The sequence below is a fragment of the Rhinoderma darwinii genome, chromosome 10, assembly GCF_050947455.1.
Source record: "Rhinoderma darwinii isolate aRhiDar2 chromosome 10, aRhiDar2.hap1, whole genome shotgun sequence".
NCBI lineage: Eukaryota > Metazoa > Chordata > Amphibia > Anura > Rhinodermatidae > Rhinoderma > Rhinoderma darwinii.
The window spans coordinates 58,264,619-58,286,918 of NC_134696.1; the positions used below are offsets into that span (position 1 = coordinate 58,264,619).

Genomic DNA, 22,300 nt, shown 5'->3' on the forward strand with positions numbered 1-22,300 from the left:
CCCCTTTGTGGGTAGCGCCGCGCAGCCCCCTTTGTGGGTAGCGCCCCGCAGCCCCCTTTGTGGGTAGCGCCCCGCAGCCCCCTTTGTGGGTAGCGCCCCACAGCCCCCTGGTTGGTAGCGCCCCACAGCCCCCTGGTTGGTAGCGCCCCACAGCCCCCTGGTTGGTAGCGCCCCACAGCCCCCTGGTTGGTAGCGCCCCACAGCCCCCTGGTTGGTAGTGCAAGGTCTAGGAAATGACCCTGATAGCTGGCGGGCAATAGACATTCAAAAAAGGACAACTGTGCAGGAGCACACAAAATACTCAGCTTTCCCAGCTATCAAATAAATGTGTAGCTACTTACCTGCAAACGCCGATGCTGCTGCAGAATCAACTGTAACCTCTGGTGCCGATGTGTCCTCGCTCGTCCGACACGATGCAGGACCTGGGGCAGGAAGTGAGTGACGTCACAGCGTGATCTCTCGAGAACACGCTGTCTGCACTGCCAGAAGCTGGGCGTTCTGAAGAGAAGTGGATGATACTTCTCGTCAGAACGCCCAGCTAGTAAAAGAAGTAAAAACGCCCAGATGTAACACACATAATACACGCCCAGTTGTACTTTTACTGTAAACACGCCCAGTTGTACTTTTGCAAGCCTCATTTGCATAAATACAAAAATGGTCATAACTTGGCCAAAAATGCTCGTTTTTTAAAAATAAAAACTTTACTGTAATTTACATTGCAGCGCCTATCTGCTGCAATAGCAGATAGGGGTTGGAAAATCTGGTGACAGAGCCTCTTTAAAGCACCCTCTTTCCTCCTCCCTCACACACAGTGGCGGATTATAATACGCACATCATTTTAAATCGCGGTCGGACTCACTAATGGCCGTTCACAAGAAGCGCCGCTAATGGCCGTTGAGAGGGAGGGGCGGGCGGACTGCAACAGAGGGCAGTGCAGTGCTGATGAGGAGGAGGGGGATGGATATCAATTGCTGGATAGGACTAGCAGACGTGCGTCTGCTAGTCGTGGTAGAACACGCCCCTCTGACGCTTCACGTACCGCCAGTGAGGAACAGACGAGAAGGGCGGTGGTCGAGCAACGAGGAGGTTAGTGTTCATGTTCGTCTCCATCCTAATTTACATCTAAGTGACTCTGGAGTGACTCTAAGTGACCCCCCTATACAGCCCCCAGAAGTCAGACAATTTGACTTACCCTTGTAATATATTAGTAACTAGTGAGGGCTCTATGGGAAGGGGGGATTATACTGAATGGGGGAGGGGGGGTTCTAACCATCTAAGTGACTCCAGAGGACTCCATGAAGGGGGGAATAACCCCCCATCCCATCCCCCATAGAGCTCTCAGTATTTCAGTATTTATTATACAGCAGGGGGGTCTGAGCAGTGTAACTCACTGCAGAGGACTCTATGGGGGGACAATAATTTCCCTCCATAGACACTCAGCAGTGAGTTACACGCTCAATCCTCCCTGCTGTATAATAAATACTGAAATACCTAGCGTCGTACATAACTATGATGCTAGGAGCCCGGCTCCCTGCACTGTGTTCGGTCCAGTACTTGCGGCCGAAATACGTCTGTCAATTACGGACGTAATGACCTCGTGTGAACCTACCCTAAGAGTAAAGACTGAAGCGTCACAAAAAAATGTCACTTGCAGGCAGTGAAGTGTGTGGAAAGCCTCACTGCATTTGAAATTCATGTTTCACATTGGGGTTTGCTTCCTTTTACTAGTATTTATGCTTTCTGTGTGTGAACAGAATAATTTTATGACAGCTTGCACCTTTAATAAGTTATATGTGTATGATGATATTAGAGGAAACAGCACCATCTGGTCACCTTCCCTTTGGTGATAAAAGTCCTTTAACAGGCAGAGCATCTGGGTTTCCACAATGCCCTCCTCTGCAACATGTGTGCCAGGACGATGTTTCTCTGTGATAAACGTTTTACTGGATTTAAATTTTACAGTGAGGTTCCCCAGGCACAAAAAATTCCCCATCTTTTGATATTTTATTCATATTCTTAGACATATTTCACAGTGTAGCTGAACTGCTGTCTTTATGATGATTAATATTTACATAGTAGAAGTAACAGATTTGGACATTTCTACTGTAAGGGTATGTTCACATGGCTTCTGTACAAAGCAGACAAATTCAAGAGAAAACAGCCTCTGACAACCAGGTGAAAAAACACCTGGTTGTCAGAGGCTGTTTTCTCTTGACAAAGATTTTTTAAGTGTTTCTTCAAAGTGTTTTTGGCATTGTGCATAGGAAATTGTCAAAATCTGCCTCAAAATGCTTCAAGAAGTTACATGCACTTTTTTTTTACGAGGCATAGTTTTACGCCTCATTTTTTTGAAACGGAAGAATTACAATTATGTCTCATATGCACTGCCCACATGCACTGGGAGATGATACTGTATGATGTTTTATATGACAACTGCATACCTCCCAACCGTCCCGGAATCAGCGGGACAGTCCCGGATTCACGGTGGTGTCCCGCTGTCTCGGGCGGCCGGTAGTATGTCCCGGTGTCAACTGTATCTTTGTCCTCAGAACGCAGATACAGTTGAACCCAATGCTGAATCAAAGAACCGTCAGCTCTGTGCTTCAGCATTAGTACAGAGTGGAGGAGCAGAGGGAGCTCCTCCACTCGTTGAGGATACCCCGGGCACAGCGCTACTTTAAACGCCGAGCCCGGGGAAGAGCTTGATGTCACTGTCCATATATGGATAGTGACGTCAGTGGCTCCTCCAGGAGCGGAATCCCCTGCTAGAGAGTTGCCGACGGGGGGGGGGGGGTAGCGCTATCTGCTAGAGGGGGGTAGTGCTATCTACAGCGGTGGCGGTGCTAACTTCTAAGGGGGTGTGCCACTATCTACATGGGCACTGTGGCATTATATAGCAACACTATCTACAGGGGACATTGTGGTGCTATCTATATGGGCACTGTGTGTGGCACTACCTACATGGGCACTGTGGCACTATCTATGTAGGCACTGGCACTTTATATGTGGGCCCTGGCAGGGGCAGCTATGGGGCATTATACTGTATGGGGCAGCTAAGGGGGCATTATACAGTACGGTGGCAGCTAAGGGGGCCTTATACTGTATGGGGGAAGCCATAGGGGCATTTTACTATATAGGGAAATTATGGGGATTATACTATATTGTGGCAGCTAAGGGGCATTATACTCTATGGAGGCAGTCGTGTGGGTTTTTTACTGTATGGGGGAAACTTCAGGGACATTATACTGTATGGGGCAGCTGTGGGGGCAAAATACTGTATAGGGTAGCTATGGGGCATTATGGTGTATAAGGGCATCTATGGGAGCATTATACTGTATGAGGGCAGCTATGGGGTCATTATGCTGTATGGGGGCAACTATGGGGCATTATACTGTATGGGGCAGCGATGGGGGCAGTATACTGTATGGGGGCATCTGTGTGTGCATTATGGTATATGGGGAATTTGGGTATTATACTGCATGGGGGCATCTGTGTGGGCATTATACTGTATGGGGGCATCTGTGTGTGCATTATACTGCATGGGTGCATCTATGGCGACATTATACTGTATGGTGGCGGCTATGGGGGCATTATACAATATAATGGCAGCTAGAGGGCATTATACAGTGAGCGGCCAACTATTTGGCATTATACTGTGTGGGAGGCACTATGGGAACATGTTACTGTGTGGGCTGAATCGGGTGCGTATGGGCGGGGATTGGGTAGGATTAGAGGTATGGATTAAAAGGACAAAAATTTGCTACGCCACACTACTACAATTGTCCCTCTTGGCGCTACTTGAAAGTTGGGAGATATGAAATTGTTAGGACCACATATTGCACATAGACAGAACAATTCTAAGGAAGTTAGTGGTATTGTTAGCTATATGGTCAAAAACAAAGACTTTCTGATTTTGGCTGTCTCCCTGCCTGTCGCACATACACATCTCTCTTTCCTCCTTCTATCCAGGGAGAGTAGGGAAATACAACTTATATATGTGGTCCATATTAGCATGATGTGAATTATACTAAATGTTCTTAATTATTTAGAGTCACATGTTTTAATATATATCAATAACAGTTATTTTGTATTTTAATTTCTCACTATTCCAGTGAATTGTACTTACAGTATACATGTGGGCATACGTTGAAATAGTTTCAGTGATATCATATTGTATGCACTGCCCTGCTTTGAACTATTGGAAACAACGGTAGGTTGCTTGAAGGCGTTTGAAGCGTATTTCAGAGCATAATGCGACCTTTTTGTGCTCTAAAATACACCTTAAATATGCCTATAAAACTCTGTGTGATCATACAAATGTAGCCAAGTTTATCTTAACTCTGATAACTTGCTGCAGCATGATATCACACAACAAAAGCCATTGAAAATGTTAAGTTAAAGTTTCTTGCCTCTGTGTATTTAATACATTAAATGGCAAGATAAAGTTGGCTACATCTGTACCCTTAATAACTGCAATGGAGAGTATTACACAATTTTTGTCTTATATATTCTAATATTATATTTAGAATTTTAAAGCTTTGTAGCCTTTTATAGACAAATAGAGGAGATCTGAGCGGTTATCCAGCAGTACACATATAGGTTTACATTTATCAATGGTTTTGCACTTTGTTTTGGTGCGTTTTACTACAAAATAGTGTTTTTAATCGTATGTGTGACATGTTTTTTAAATATTTGCGCCATGTACGTCAGTTTGTAAAATTGCAGTGAAAAGTAGGTCTGGCTGACTGCTTGGCCAAGTTTAAGACACATTTATGAAATGTGACTTTTTAATAAAGTGAGAAAAAAAAGTCACATCGCTGCTCCACACAGACACTGGCGTAAAAAAAGTGGCACGATTTTAGCCAATGTAAAAATTAAAGGCAGTGCTATATGCTTTAAGAGATTTCTCTAAAAACAAAATAGGCAGTCATATAAGTGTCTCAACATACTGTATGTCAATAAAGTAGCCTAGCTTTAACTTAGAGATTGAATAAAATGAAAATAAAGGATCGCAGGAGTAAGATGCAACAAATGTATTAAGAGACGCCCGCCTTTTAATTCATTTGTCGCATCTTGTGCTGTCTGTGCGCCACAAAGTGAAATCTATGTCAGATGCAAGCTGGCATACATGTCCACTATAATTAATGCTAATTTCTGACGTAAATTACAGTGAATTTGTCAGGTCGTGGTGTCTCCACAACTCTAGCTAAGCCGTGCCCACTTTTCTGAAAAGTTGTGTGATCGTGGTAGAAAGGAAAAGGTTTCCATTTTTTTTGTGCAAATTGTAACTTTTCTATGTCAGAAAAGTAGCGTACATCATTTGATAAATTCCTCCCATACAGTTTAATTAGAACAGCAAAAGTCATGCTCCAATTTCCTAATCTAGCTTTTTTTTTACAATTCATTCCCCAAGCGCTGATTTTGGGGACCCCTACTGGCACATAGATGACCATAGATATTGGATATGTCTATAAGGATCTTTGATGTATCATTGGCCGTAATACAAGCTGACAAACAATAATTTCCTGTACCCACAGCCCCAGCGCTTGGAAAGGTATGGGTAATAGACACTATATTAGGAAATTAGGGCACATCTTATGTTCTGCTAATTGAAATCTATTTATAGTGTCCTGGAGAATCACTATTAACAACCCGTTATAGTTTATTAAGTGTGATAAAGTAACAAGAACATTTATATGCTGATTTATTCTAGGTGGCATAGATTCTTTTGGAAATGTGTTTTTGGAACATGATCTGGGAAGAAGACTTTTGTAACAAATGTGTCCATGAACAATGTCTTATAGAGATAAATCTACATACTATCCGTAAGTAAATGCCTAAGTTTTAACATCTGAAAGCTGCATAATTAGATATTAGTTCTTATTGTGTTTGTTCACAATGACTTGTTCACTCGTCTAATGATACAAAATGTAGACTTACGTGTCACGCAGCTCATGCCACAATCTCCATCACAAAAACATTTCAGCTTCTTCTTCGGACAGTCTTGGTCCTTTGTACAAGCTTTTTGGCAAGTATAACCTATAGAAGTTTTCTTTCTTGAGGGGCAAAGATCTGTAACATTCAGAAAAGTAATGAATGAATGAATGAAACAAGTAATCAATTGACCAACCAATCATTTAGTATAGAACAGTAATTCCCAGCCCTTTTTACATTAACTTTTTCTTTAAATACCTGTGGGACCCCTATTTTCATTCGTAGATCAAAGAAAGTTGGTGTAAAGTATGAAGGTCAAACAATCTTTAATTCACTATATTCTAGCAAAGATTTGTTGAATGCTTTGTCAAGCATTCTTTGAGCAGGACGAAATTTGTCTACCCTTGCTGTAAAAGTAATGGGTCTTCCTGCTGATGTTTTTTGGGGGAATCCTTGAGCGAGCTCTAAGGAACCCCAGAATTCCAGGGTACCCTAATTGAGAAAGACTAAACAATAATAATAAATGATGGTGCCATCATAAAAATACAGAATAAACATGATCTCAGGAATCTTGTTTTTACATTATGAACTCAACAAGCCTGATGTCTAATCATATAGTATACAGGCAGACGAACATATTCATATACTGTCATTATAGAACAGCGGTCGCACAGAACACATGCATGCAGGTCTCCGCCATGCCGATCCTGTCCCTACAACTCCTTGACAAACAAGTGTCTAGAATTCAATATGACAGTCAAGGTTTCCACCACTGTCTTTGGATACCATACTTCTGCACTAATAAAAAATATCAATCATGGATGGACTTCTCTAGTCTCTGACTGAACAAATCGGTATAAACACATATATCTAGATTTGACAATGTTACGAGGAAAAAAGAAAACAGACACAGAGCGCTCCTCTGGGGTGATAGTGTACATACAGGGTGGATAGTGATGGCACAGTTGTGTATGTGAGAAATACACTCATCTTTTGGAGTTGTGCTAAGTAGTTGACGGGAGCCGATGTGGAGAAAAGTTTCCAAAATGTTAGAAAAAATGATCACTCTCTTATCAAGACGCTCCTGCACTTGCGTGGAAGATTTAGCCGAATCCCCAGTTGTGGAAGATTCTCTCTGCGGGTAGGATATATAACTAGCCTAATTTCATAAAAATTCGACCTCAGTCCTAGGTCGAAATGCGTAGCTTCCTGTTCCACTATAGAGACATATGCTGTTCGTTTTTTTATGAAATAAAGTTATTTATATATCCTACCCACTGAGAGATTCTTCCATGACTGGGGATTCGGCTAAATCTTCCACGCAAGTGCAGGAGCGCCTTCATCAGAGAGTGATCGTTTTTTCTAACATTTTGGAACCATATATCTAGATTTGAGAGGCTGCTTAAAGTCCCTGTTGGTAGAGAGCAGTATTTTTACAGAGGAAATAATTGTGTTGTATTATAGGAACACTCAGCCTGGTGCATTGGTGAGGGCATCAGGGCCTGGATAAGGTGTAGGCAAAGGAGGTACTTGCCTAAGGAGCCATTATGGTGGGATGGGCGCAATTCATTGATTTAAAAAAAATGCTCTGCCTTTCTTTTTTTCTTGACCAAGCTGCTGATAATGCTATAGGTGCTGGGGTAATGTACCATGAGCACTTCAATTTAGTGTGCCAAAGGCAATTTAATGAGTGATTGTCCGTCTAACAGTTATCATGATCAAAACCCTGCTTTGGGCACTAAAAGACTTTGTCCCACCCCATTTCTGTAGCAGTAACTACTCTGTAGGCCCCTTTATGTGATTGTTGTATGGTTTCTGCTATGTGGAGGCAACATTTTATTGGCTATTCTGTGTGTATGACATTACTGTGCTGGCACTACTATTCTGTCTACACTACTGTATGGATATTTTAATGTGGGATACATGCAGGGTGGCACCACTGTGTGGACAGCATGTATTCCTATGAGAGGACAATCTGCTGCGAGCACTACAACTTTGCCAAGAGGTCATTGGCATCACTAGGTCTGGAGGAACTTAGGGAACATCAAATTGAGGTTAAAATCACAGTTGATTTGGGAGGCGCACGGCTACGGATACATCTGAAAAATATGATATGAAACGTGCTTCTATGCTACCATACCAGCAGTTAGCCGGACATCCTTGATATAGAAAATACACTAACTCTACCTATATGTATATATATGTCTATATATATATATATATATATATATATACATGTATATATATGTATGTTTATATATATATATATATATATATATATATATATATAGCAATAGAAAGCAGCAGCACTCACTAGAAACAAATGTGTAGGTGCCAAGCAAGTCGTCCAGATCCAAGGACAAGGCAGTATATAAAAATAGAAATCTTGCAGCAATATTTCTTGTCTTGTATGGGGATAGTCAGTAGATAAGATGTGGTTAAATACCCAGACATATATATATTTCTTTGGATATCGCTTTTGCGGTCTTGACATTGCATCGACGAACATAGGTCCGTTACACGTTTGTGATCTGTTTGGATTCCCCATATACATTACATGGTGTGTGGTTGGATCCTATAGTTCCTGGGGGCTAGTTCCCTCTTGACCACGGAAGTGTGGACAGGGATCTAGTATACCCGCGTGTGGACCTTTGGGTGCTCTGTATCCGCCAACATGTATGAATCATTATAAACATTGTTATAATTACACTGACTGTCTCCACGAGCCAATTTTTAGATCAAGTTTTGATCTTTTACTTGATTGGGACTGTATGCGATACCAACGGTAACTACGTTACAACATGTACCTCTTTAATCACACAGTGCTCTGTGATTGGTTGTTGCTTGACAACGGTGAACGCTTTGCGAGGGAGGTGCTCGGGCGGTGAATGCGTTGTTATTACTGTGCTCCTGAAGCATCCTGTTGCATAGCGACGTACAAACTTCCGGTCCTCTAACCGGATGTCGGCAACTTATATACACACACCCGTATATCTTACAACACCATGCTTTATGTACTGAGTGCTGTTATACATATAGCCTGTACGCAATTTGGATGATGAAGGTCCTGAAGCTCTGATTGGTGAGGGGAACTAACGTGACTGGTTCTGACACAACTGTTGTATATTTGATTATGTTGTAATCTTGTATTATTGCATGTTTATTATGCGATAGTGTTGTTTATTTTAAATGTTTCTGCACGTGCACTTTATGTATCAATATTTTGATTGTATTTGATACCATTCATATACACAATGCTTTGTAATTCTGTCACTTTGCACTCTATTTGTATTTTAATGAGATTAATTATGCAAATGCTCTTTTGCCCTTTATAAACCGTTATCATTCAGTATGTCACCATGCTTGATAAAGGTCCTATTGTAGGACAGAAACGTTGCTGTTTGTTGGCTGAATAAAACCACTTTTTTTCACACTTTTGGAGTGCTGCAAGATTTCTATTATATATATATATATATATATATATATATATATATATATATACACACACACACACACACACACACACTGAAAAAATAATGTTTACTAATAGCAGCTGAGATGCCTTGGCACAAAACAGGGCAGAGGTGCAAAACTGCTTTTATTTCTCTTAGTTTGAGGTTGAGTGCCAGTCTCATATATGATTATAATTTACTGTGCTGTGCCCTACTTGAAGAAAAAAAGTGTTTTTTTTTTCTTTTACCAGTAAACACTTAGAAGGTCAAAGTTACAGTTAGTGCAAATTAAAAGAAATTCTCAATGGTGGGAATAATTGGTGGGAGTCATTTTTCTACACGTAGCAATAGAGCACCTTGGAGTCTTGGATTTCCCTTTGCTATTGTTCTATGATTAATGAAGGAACCCACTCTGGTGCCCTTATAACCCTTATGCTATCTGCAAAAATGATTAATATATATTGTGCTTGACAGCTTATTTAGCTTTACCTATCTCATCATATCCTATCTAGACAATTGCAACCCCCTCCTCTGTGGCCTCCCCTCTGACAATCTTGCACCTCTGCAATCCATCTTCAACTCTGCTGCCTGCTTAGGCTATGTTCACACGGAGTATTTTGGGGGAGGAATATCTGCCTCAAAGCTCCAAACGGAATTTTGAGGCAGATATTCCTCCCCCAAAATTCTCCGTGTGAATAGCAATTATCGCGCCGTTTTTCGCCCGCGGCCATTGAGCGCCGCGGGCATAAAACACGCTTTCTCCTGCCTCCCATTGAAGTCAATGGGAGGTCGGACGCGGAAGCGCCCGAAGATAGGGCATGTCGCTTCTTTTTCCCGCGAGGCAGTTTTACTGCTCGCGGGAAAAAGACGCCGACGCCTCCCATTGAAATCAATGGGAGGCGTTCTCGGGCCGTTTCTGCCGAGTTTTGCGACGCGGTTTCCGCGTCAAAAAACTCGGCAAAAGACCCCGTGTGAACATAGCCTTAATCCGTCTCTCCCCTCATTCATTTACCACCTCTCCTCCCTGCCAGTCCCTTCACTGGCTTGACTGTTATTATCAGGTTTGAGTAGCAGAAAATGATCTATTATCTTTAAAGAGGCTCTGTCACCAGATTTTGCAACCCCTATCTGCTATTGCAGCAGATCGGCGCTGCAATGTAGATACGAGTAACGTTTTTATTTTTTAAAAACGAGCATTTTTGGCCAAGTTATGACCATTTTTGTATTTATGCAAATGAGGCTTGCTAAAGTCCAACTGGGCGTGTTTAAAGTAAAAGTCCATCTGGGCGTGTATTATGTGTGTTACATCGGGGCGTTTTTACTTCTTTTACTAGCTGGGCGTTCTGACGAGAAGTATCATCCACTTCTCTTCAGAACGCCCAGCTTCTGGCAGTGCAGACACAGCGTGTTCTCGGGAGATCACGCTGTGTCGTCACTCACTTCCTGCCCCAGGTCCTCATCGTGTCGGACCAGCGAGGACACATCGGCACCAGAGGCTACAGTTGATTCTGCAGCAGCATCGGCGTTTGCAGGTAAGTCGATGTAGCTACTTACCTGCAAACGCTGATGCTGCTGCAGAATCAACTGTAGCCTCTGGTGCCGATGTGGCCGACACGATGCAGGACCTGGGGCAGGAAGTGAGTGACGTCACAGCGTGATCTCTCGAGAACACGCTGTGTGTCTGCACTGCCAGAAGCTGGGTGTTAACGAACAGAAGTGGATGATGCTGATTCGTCAGCATCATACACTCCCATTCCTAACGCCCAGCTAGTAAAAGAAGTAAAAACGCCCCGATGTACACACAAGACAGTTGTACCTTTACTGTAAACACGCCCAGTTGTACTTTTGCAAGCCTCATTTACATAAATACAAAAATGGTCATAACTTGGCCAAAAATGCTCGTTTTTAAAAAATAAAAACGTTACTGTAATCTACATTGCAGCGCCTATCTGCTGCAATAGCAGATAGGGGTTGCAAAATCTGGTGACAGAGCCTCTTTAAGACAATTTATCTCTGTAGTTTAAGGCAGGCACAAGCCCTAATAGGGGATAAAGAAAGGAGACAACCCCTTTAAATGACCTTCACCATGTGTAGATCCAGAAATCCCTTTCTTTACTAAGATTTCTTTGAAAAAAACTATTTACAAGTTTTAACATTCACATTTTGAGGTTATCAATTAGTCAAGCATTTGCCAAATCATCAAATCCAGTTACACCCCAAAATGAAACAGATGTGCTTATCCAAATATTGAATTTTTGAGCTAATAAAAATAGCTAAAACTAGAAAAAGAATAACATATTGGTTAAACAAATAAATTCTATGCATTCAATGTCACTTTAAGTTTTTTATTTGAAAGCTTCAAAAGATATAGCAAAGTAGCGATGTGAGGGCCACCTCTTCTATTAAAGGAGCAACAGAAGTGAGGCAGAGGAGGTAGCACAGAAGGACTAAGTGTGAAAAGGGTATATAGAGGAAAAGGACCAAAATATGTAAACTTTTATTATCAGGGAAAGAACATATTTGGCTGGCTTTTAAGCAATTGTGTAATACTAATAGTTCTCACTAGATGTCAATGGAATCTTTAAACAAACCTCGATTTAACATAGTGAGAATTGTGTACGATGAGGATTACATTGCTATATATTGCTTGACTATAAGGATATGTGATCACTGAATGTATTAGTAACCAAAGATACCAACAGTGGGCTGCAAAACTCTTACTGCTCATCAGCACAGCTGGTAGTAACTTAGAACATTAGAGTATTTCCTTATTCACCTAGTAACAAAACGGTAAAAGCTGCAATAATGAACTTGTTTCTCCAGCCTACAACACTGCATAGAATGTATAACAAGCATTACAAATATTTACCACAGCTATGGTGCAGTGTAAAGCTGAATTAGTTACTGTATACCTAAGTAATTAGGAAGTAGACATTACCTTTGTTTAAATTTATTCCCCTAAATCAATAGTGCAAGCGAGTCTAAGAAACTTTGCAATATATATTTTTAGAGAAAAATGCCTCTTTCTCGACATATCAGCCATTTCTCCCACTACCTTTGCCTCCTGCACTTGATCATTCATTCGCAAATCACTGCTAAAATCAATATTCAGTGAAGAAGAGATCAAGACAGCTCACTGAGGGATTAGGTTACAGCTGCCCATAGAGGTTTATGGAGAGGGGAGGTGAGCAAAGAGGGAGATAGAAGGGAAAGACACACACACAGCTTCTAATGTTTTATCTCAGCCTGCTTGATTCAAATCTACACTGCTCCTTATTGTTGTGTAATGTCCTCCATGCTGCTTCTAGTAAGCGTTTAACTGTCTTACCTCAGTGCTGGATTTAGTAAAACACTTACTAGAAGCACCAGCATCTGCATCTCCCCCCAGCAGTTCCCCCCTTCCCCTGCTCCCCGTCCCCATAGGTTTTACACAGACAAACTAGTGATTCAAATGGGGCGCATGCAGGGCCGCCATCAGGGGGGTATTAGGGGTACTACTGTAGGGGGCCCGGCCAAACTTAATTGAAAGGGGGGCCCGGCAACTGCCGCGACTTGCCTTTGGTAGAAAAAAACAGGCCCCTGCAATGGGGACTGTTCTTTTCACCAAAGCAATGTCGTGAGCTGCGGGCCCCCCTCTCGTCAAACACCGCCGTGAGCTGCGGGCCCCCCTCTCATCTAACACCGCCGCGAAACACAGCGCGCGAACGACCGCAAGCATGCACCGGCGCGCTCGTTAACGCAAACGCGCGCAAACGACCGGACACGCCGGAAAGCAACCCGCTCGTGCCCGCCGCTGAGAGGGATGCGGTGCGCACGCACCAAAAGTACAGCGACCAATCAACTGGAAAGAACAGCCAGGACAGCGGCGCACAGTCTAATTACCTGCTGGCACGCCTCGGACTCCGCCTCCTCGTCCTCCGCCTCCTCGTCCTCCTCCTCCGCCTCCTCGTCCAGCGCCTCCTCGTCCGACTCTGCCTCCTCGTCCGACTCCGCCTCCTCCAGAGCGTAGCTGCGAAAGGAGAGGGGGAGGAGTCCAGTTCTTGCGCGGCGGCAGGAGTTCTTCGATCCCCGCCATTGCCTGGAGGTGAAGGGCGACATCTGGACCGAAGACATCGCCTGACGAGGACTGGAGTGGGAGCAGCTCTTCTGACACAGTGAGTAAAATGTCTCAAAGTGCTGTTTATGTATGGCCCTGTTCACACAGAGTATTTTGCAGGCCGAAAAAATCTGCCTCAAAATTCCTTAAAGAATTTTGAGGCAGATTTGGACCTGCCCACACTATCTTGCTGCGTTTTTTGCTGCGTTTTTTGCCTGCGGCGATTGAGGACAGCAGACAAAAAACGCAGCGAAAAATGCATTTTCTGCCTCCCATTGATTTCGATGGGAGGTCAGAGGCGGAACCGCGGCAAGAAAGGACGTGCTGCTTTTTCTTTTTTCCGCGACTGGCTCCCATTGATTTCAGATTAAATCAATGGGAGGCGGTTTTGGAAGTTGTTTGATGCTGATTCTGACGCAGTGTCCGAGTCAATATCAAGGCCCAAAAACTCTGTGAACTGGGCCTTATTGTTAGGGCTTATTCAGACGAACGTGTAATACGTCCGTGCAACGTGCGTGATTTTCACTCGCCTCGCACGGACCTATGTTACTCTATGCGGACTGCCAGTGATTTTCATGCAGCGTGTGTCCGTGTATCCTCTGCGTAAAACTCACGACATGTCCGATATTTGTGCATTGTTCGTGCATCACGCACCCATTGAAGTCAATGGGTGCGTGAAAATCACGCCCAGCACTTCCGCAGCAGTATAAACTATGAATGAAAACAGAAAAGCACCACGTGCTACAAACATACAAACAGAGTGTCATAATGATGGTGGCTGCGCGAAAATCACGCAGCCGCGCATCATACGCTGCTGACACACGGAGCTGTTATGGACCTTTTGCATGCGCAAAACGCCACGATTTTGCGCACGCAAAAAGCACACGCTCGTGTAAATCCGGCCTTAGGGTAGGAACACACTAGGCATGAACGCTGCGGATTTTATGCAACACATTTTATTGTGGAAAATCCGCAGCGTATCACAGTCGCAGCAGAGGGGATGAGATATGAACAAATCTCATCCACACGCTGCAAAAAAAATGGACCTGCAGTGTGGCTTTTTAAGCCGCAGCGTGTCAATGTATTCTGTGGAATCGCTGCTCCTCTGTTGCGGAAATGCTGCGGTTCTGCCGCAAAAATCACACATGAGAAAAAAAAAAGGTACTTTTTTACATTTATAAAAAAGTTTAGACTTACCCCGGCCGTAGTCCTGGTGACGCGATCCTCTATTCTTAGCGCAGCCCCGCCTCCTGTCATGACGTTTCATCCCATGTGACTGCTGCAGCGGTCACATGGTCTACAGCGTCATCCCAGGAGGCGGGGCTACGTTCAGAAGAGAGAGATGCGTCATCTAAACTACGGCCGGGGCAAGTCGAAACCTTTTTTTCCCTGCAGGATTCCCGCAGCGGACACGCCTCACCAAACCTGCGCCACTATTTGGTGCGGTTTTGCTGGCAGAATTCCCTGCGGCTACCGGGGCGGATAAACTGTGTAGTTTTACTCTGCATATCCGCCTAGTGTGTCCCTTATGATGTCGCTCCTGGAGCTGCTGCCGGTCTCTAAATAGGCAGTTGGTGCAGTAGAATTTGGAATTATTTTTTTTTGTGAACCAGCTTAAAAAAATAAAAAACTTTTGTGTTAGGGCCTGTTCACATCACCGTTCGCTTCCGCTCCGGGGTTCCGTCTGAGGTTTCTGTCGGGTGAACCCCGCAACGGAAAGTGAAAGTGACAGCACAGCTTCCGTTTCAGTCACCATTGCTCTCAATGGTGACGGAAACATCGCTAATGGTTTCCGTTCGTCACCATTCCGGCAGGTTTTCGGACGGAATCAATAGCGGAGTCGACTGCGCTAATGCTGACGGAAACGGAAGCTGTGCCGTCACTTTCACTTTCCGTTGCGGGGTTCACCCGACGGAAACCTCAGACGGAACCCCGGAGCGGAAGCGAACGGTGATGTGAACAGGCCCTAACACAAAAGTTTTGTCTTTTTTTAAGCTGGTTCACAAAAAAAAAAAATTCCAAATTCTACTGGACCAATTTCCTATTTAGAGACCGGCAGCAGCTCCAGGAGCAACATCATAAGGGACACACTAGGCGGATATGCTGAGTAAAACTCCACAGCTTATCTGCCCCGGTAGCCGCAGGGAATTCCGACAGCAAAACCGCACCAAATAGTGGCGCAGGTTTCGTGACGCATGTCCGCTGCGGGAATCCTGCAGGGAAAAAAAATTTAGGCCGTAGTCCTGGTGACGCATCTCTCTCTTCTGAACGTAGCCCCGCCTCCTGGGATGACGCTGTAGACCATGTGACCGCTGCAGCAGTCACATGGGATGAAACGTCATGACAGGAGGCCGAGCTGCGCTAAGAATAGAGGATCGTGTCACCAGGACTACGGCCGGGGTAAGTCTAAACTTTTTTATAAATTAAAAAAAGTGCCTTTTTTTTTCTTCTCATGTGTGATTTTTGCGGCAGAACCGCAGCATTTCCGCAACAGAGGAGCAGCGATTCCACAGAATACATTGACACGCTGCGGCTTAAAAAGTCACACTGCAGGTCCATTTTTTTTGCAGCGTGTGGATGAGATTTGTTCATATCTCATCCTCTCTGCTGCGACTGTAATACGCTGCAGATTATCCACAATAAAATGTGTTGCATAAAATCCGCAGCGTTCATGCCTAGTGTGTTCCTACCCTAAGGCCGGATTTACACGAGCGTGTGCTTTTTGCGTGCGCAAAAACATGGCGTTTTGCGCATGCAAAAGGTCCATAACAGCTCCGTGTGTCAGCAGCATATGATGCGTGGCTGCATGATTTTCGCGCAGCCGCCATCATTATGACACTCTGTTTGTATGTTTGTAGCACGTGGTGCTTTTCTGTTTTCATTCATAGTTTATACTGCTGCGGAAGTGCTGGGCGTGATTTTCACACACCCATTGACTTCAATGGGTGCGTGATGCGCCAACCACGCACAAATATAGGACATGTCGTGAGTTTTATGCAGCGGACACACGCTACGTGAAAATCACTGACAGTCTGCACGGCCCCATAGAGTAACATAGGTCCGTGTGAGGCGTGTGAAAATCACTGACAGTCTGCACGGCCCCATAGAGTAACATAGGTCCATGCGAGGCGTGTGAAAATCACGCGCGTTGCACGGACGTATTACACGTTCGTCTGAATAAGCCCTAACAATAAGGCCCAGTTCACAAAGTTTTTGGGCCTTGATATTGACTCGGACACTGCGTCAGAATCAGCACCAAAGAACTTCCAAAACCGCCTCCCATTGATTTAATCTGAAATCAATGGGAGCCAGTCGTGGAAAAAAGAAAAAGCAGCACGTCCTTTCTTGCCGCGGTTCCGCCTCTGACCTCCCATCGAAATCAATGGGAGGCAGAAAATGCATTTTTCCCTGCGTTTTTTGTCTGCTGTCCTCAATCGCCGCGGGCAAAAAACGCGGCAAGATAGTGTGGGCAGGTCAATATCTGCCTCAAAATTCGGTGCGCGGTTCCAGGCGGTCGCGGGTGCGCATGCGCGGGAGTTTGCGGGTGCACGCGATCGGTCGCACGGGCGGCAGTGTTTGACGGCCCCTATGACGACCCCCATGCTACCCAGGGCCGCCATCAGGGGGGGTATTATGGGTACTGATGTGAGAGGCCCGGCCAAACCTAATTGAAAGGGGGGCCCGCAGCTCACGACATTCTTTTGGTGAAAAAAACAAGCCCCATTGCAGGGGCCTGTTTTTTTTTCTACCAAAGGCAAGTCGCAGCAGTTGCCAGGCCCCCCTTTCAATTAGGTTTGGCCGGGCCTCTCACATCAGTACCCATAATACCCCCCCTGATGGCGGCCCTGGGTACCATGATATAGTGCTGGACGGAGTACCGTTAACAGGTGGTGCCACGGTAGGGGGGCACAGAAAATTTAGCTGTAGGGGGCCCTGAAATTCCTGATGCGGCCCTGGGCGCATGTAATGCTTTCCCCTGTGGTTGCACTGTAGGGAAACTGAACTGCGATGATTACTGGAATGCTCAGAAGCTTATAGATGTAGCCGAGTTTATCTTGACTCTGATAACTAGCTGCAGCGTGATATCTCACAACCAAAACCATTGAAAAAGTCATCCCTCTGTCCTGGAAAATTTCAGACACAGACATTAATTTTACAATGGACCCATAAAGTAAACCATATCTATCAATTGAAAAAACTAGCCCACTGGGAATAGAGACGAGACCAGTCATTTATCAAAATGTATACTTATAATCATATGTTTCAATCATCTTGTCATCGTTCAATCTTTGTATAACACCTGTTTCACACGCAGCCTAGCCATCATCTCTCCCACACTTCATCACACAAAGCTGAGTTTTAAATTTTTCTGAAAAACAAAATATAGAGCTATGTTAGAACACTATGGGACAGATTTATTAAGACTGGCATTTCATACGCCAGTCTTAATATAAAGATTGCTGATGCAAAATGCACCTAATTTATAAACTACTCAACTCGCATAAATAACAAAAGAAAAGGAAAAAAAATATTAATCACCAATACAATTTGCCATTAAGGCAGCAAAACTCTATTTGCTGCTCTACTAATCCATTGTAACTGAATTTATTTCTTAGTAATAAGGAATATTTAAAAATTATAACCTTCATTAGAAGGCACAGCCCTTTATTAGAAGGCACTTAGCCTCACAAAATTCTAAAAAAAAAACGTTGGGGTTCTGTGAACCATTTCATACAAATATGTACAAGGCCGATCAATCTCTGCTATCTAGCAGTAGAAGAGATGTATTGAGTAGCAATCGCTACTTAGTACTCTATCAAATATAACACAGACCCTGTCATGTGACCGTCTAATGTGGATAAAAAACAACTTACTTAGCCAACAAGGCATGTTTCGCCGAGGTAGATCCTCAGGGGTATATCGGGCAAAGATGGCGGAGACGACGAGTTCTAGGTTTATAAAACCTTGTATTATGTCAATAGGAGGTTTCCCTAAAAACTGAGCACTCAGAGGGCTACCTACGGCCATGCCCACTGATTTAGTGATCGCCATGGTGCATATTCAATAGCGGCTCTTACAAGTTGGCCAATCTCTGAGTTCAAGAGAGCCGTATACTTTACTTGATTGATGGATTGTGTTGAAATTCAGGCATTGTGCATGAGCAGGGACTTTAATTTCTCAGCCAGAGTGTGTCTCTATTAAAGGACTAAGTTTCAAAATTGTAAGGCCCAGTTCACACATAGTTTTTTGGCGCTGATTTTGATGCGGAAACCGCGTTGGAATCAGCACCAAAAACATCCGAAATGCCTCCCATTGATTTCAATGGAGGCGGAGGCTTTTTTTTTCCCAGAGCGGCTTTTAGAAAAGAAAAGCGACATGTTCTTTCCTGCTGCGGCTCCGCCTCTGACCTCCCATTAAAATTAATGGACGCGGGGGATAAACGCTGCGAAAATTGCTGCATTCTTGAGGGAACTTTGAGGCAGATTTCTTCTGACTGCAAAATCCTCCGTGTGATCAGGGTCTAACAGTGCACATGAATCGAAACTTCAGGTGCTTTTTCAGCGACATGGTATTAACAGTTGGGAAGCCAAGTATCAAAATCGGAACAGTGCGCTTGGACGTACAAACACATTATATCTCAGTCAGAACTTAATCTTCTGGTAAATTGATTCGCAGACATACAAAATTAAAACTACCTCTTAGAAATTGTAAGTAATATAGCAGTTGCAATGTTCTAAGGTTATATATAAACACGTTTCATGCTACAAAAGATGTATTTTTTCAGCAGTCTATACTTGACTATTTTAATTAGTATCATATAAATAAAAGATGAAAATTATTATATTGTGATATGTACAAGGAAGAGACTATGTCGGAATTGGAGCAGTGATCATGCATCTGGACTTAGCCTACAAGCGCATTATCTCTTAATCTCCTGGTTAGAGATGAGCGAACTTATCAAAAGTTCGGTTCGGCTAGTTCGCCGAATTTCACAAAAAAGTTCGGTTCGGACCGAACTAGTTCTGACCGAACCTGTCACTTACGTGCGCCGAGCATGCTACTGTCCAGGGTGCTGATAGAGTTAATGGGCTGCACTAACTCTTTCAGCAACCTTCACAGTACATGCTCGGCGCGCGGAAAATACAATTTAAATGCAATAAAAAAATAAAAAATATACGTTCGTACTTACTTTCCTCCTGTCCGGCCTCCAGCGATGACGTTTCATCCCTTTCGCCGCTGCAGCCAATCACAGGCTGTAGTGGCGGTCACGCACGTCAGGATGACGCTTCATCCCACGTGACCGCCTCTGCAGCCAATCACAGGCTGCAGCGGCGACATGAATGAAACGTCATCGCTGGAGGCCGGACAGGAGGAAAGTAAGTATGAACGTATTATTATTATTTTTTGGCATGTATGTATGTATGTATGTTGGCATGTATGTATGTTGTCATGTATGTATGTATGTATATCTGTGCATGTATGTTGGCATGTATGTATATATGTGCATGTTTGTATGTATATTTGCATGTATATATTTGCATGTATGTATGTTTGCATGTATGTATTTTTGCATGTATGTTGTCATGTATGTATGTTGTCATGTATGTATATATGTGCATGTGTGTATGTATATTTGTATGTATGTATGTATGTTTGCATGTATGTGTGTTTGCATGAATGTATGTTTGCATGTATGTATGCATGTTTGTATGTATATTTGCATGTGTGTATATATATATATATATATATATGTATGTATGTTGTCATGTATGTATGTTGTCATGTATGTATATATGTGCATGTATGTTGGCATGTATGTATATATGTGCATGTGTGTATGTATGTATATTTGCATGTATGTATGTTGTCATGTATGTATGTATATATGTGCATGTATGTTTGCATGTATGTTGGCATGTATGTATATATGTGCATGTTTGTATGTATATTTGCATGTATATATTTGCATGTATGTATGTATGTATGTTTGCATGTATGTATTTTTGCATGTATGTTGTCATGTATGTATGTATGTTGTCATGTATGTATATATGTGCATGTGTGTATGTATATTTGTATGTATGTATGTATGTATGTTTGCATGTATGTGTGTTTGCATGAATGTATGTTTGCATGTATGTATGCATGTTTGTATGTATATTTGCATGTGTGTATATATATATGTATGTATGTTGTCATGTATGTATGTATGTATGTTGTCATGTATGTATATATGTGCATGTATGTATATATGTGCATGTGTGTATGTATGTATATTTGCATGTATGTATGTTGTCATGTATGTATGTATATATGTGCATGTATGTTTGCATGTATGTTGGCATGTATGTATACATGTGCATGTTTGTATGTATATTTGCATGTATATATGTTTGCATGTGTGTATGTATGTTTGCATGTATGTATGTTTGCATGTATGTATGTTGTCATGTATGTATGTATATATGTGCATGTATGTATGTTTGCATGTTTTTATTTTTGCATGTATGTTTGCATGTATGTTTATATATATGTGCATGTATGTAATTATGTTTGCATGTATTTATGTTTGCATGTATATTTGTGCATGCTTGTATATATGTATGTATGTATCTTTGCATGTTTGTTTGTAAGTATGTATGTTTTCATGTGTGTGTGTATGTATGTATGATAGTTTGCATGTATATATGTGTGTTAGTTTGCATGTATATATGTGTGTATGTTTGCATGTATGTATATATGTGCATGCTTGTATATATGTATGTATGTTTGTATATATGTATGTATGTATATTTGTATATATGTATGTATGGCCATGTATGATACTGTCTGCTGGCGCCCTGTATCTAAGTCAACTTCACGGGAGGCTTCTATACATGGTATAACAGTCAGTATCACACATTAAACTGAATCTAAGCCTACAACATGTTTTATTTCATTTTTACAGGTTTGGTGTTTGGACTACGTCGGTTTCGAGGACTACTTAGATGACGTTTTTTTTTTCTACAATAAAATGGTTAATGAGGGTTGTGTTGGGGGTGCTTTATTTCAATAAAATATTTTATCTATATCTTTGTCTTTTTCTTTTCAAATTTTATTATTACCACTTTAGTAATGGCCGCTGTCTGAGTGACAACATCCATTACTAAGGCGAGGCTTATTGTTAGCCGGTGCAGAGGCTAACACTAACCACCATTATTACCCCGGTACCCACCACCACCAGGGGTGCCGGGAAGAGCCAGGTACGATCCAGTACCCGACCATCTGTTGTGATGGTCGGGCCCTGGGGCGGCCGCAGGCTGGTATTATGAGGCTGGGAAGGGCCAAAAACAGTGGACCTTCCCACCCTTGTAATGCTAGGCTGCTGCTGCTGTGTTGTATCTGGCTGGTTATAAAAGTGGGGGGGGACCCCACGTCATTTTTTTAAATTATTTATTTATTTACATTTTTTTTTTTAAAAAGACATGGGGTTCCACCCAATTTATCATAACCAGCCACATACAACACAGTGTTATTAGCCTGGGAATGGACAAAACCAGTGGCCCTTCCCACCCATGTAATGCCAGACTGCTGCGGCCTTGTATATGGCTGGTTATTAAAAATGTGGGGGACCCGTCTATTGCTAAATTTGTTAAATTCCAAAAAAAAAACGACGTGGGGGTCCCCCCCATTTTTATAACCAGCCCGATACAACACAGCAGCAGCAGCCTAGCATTACAAGGGTGGGAAGGTCCACTGATTTTGGCCCTTCCCAGCCTCATAATACCAGCCTACGGCCGCCCCAGTACCCGACCATCACAACAGATAGTCGGGTACT

The 22,300-nt window shown here is 43.0% G+C and overlaps 1 protein-coding gene across 2 annotated transcripts in view; it reads right to left on the reverse strand.

The window, feature by feature from the left end:
• LOC142662081 (beta-2-glycoprotein 1-like) overlaps positions 1-22,300 on the reverse strand; it is a 76,654-nt gene that overhangs the window by 31,496 nt on the left and 22,858 nt on the right. For both annotated transcript variants that reach the window (XM_075839971.1, XM_075839970.1), the window contains exon 2: positions 5,941-6,072. In XM_075839971.1, the coding sequence (XP_075696086.1) occupies positions 5,941-6,072 (132 nt within the window). The remainder of the gene's footprint in view (positions 1-5,940; positions 6,073-22,300) is intronic.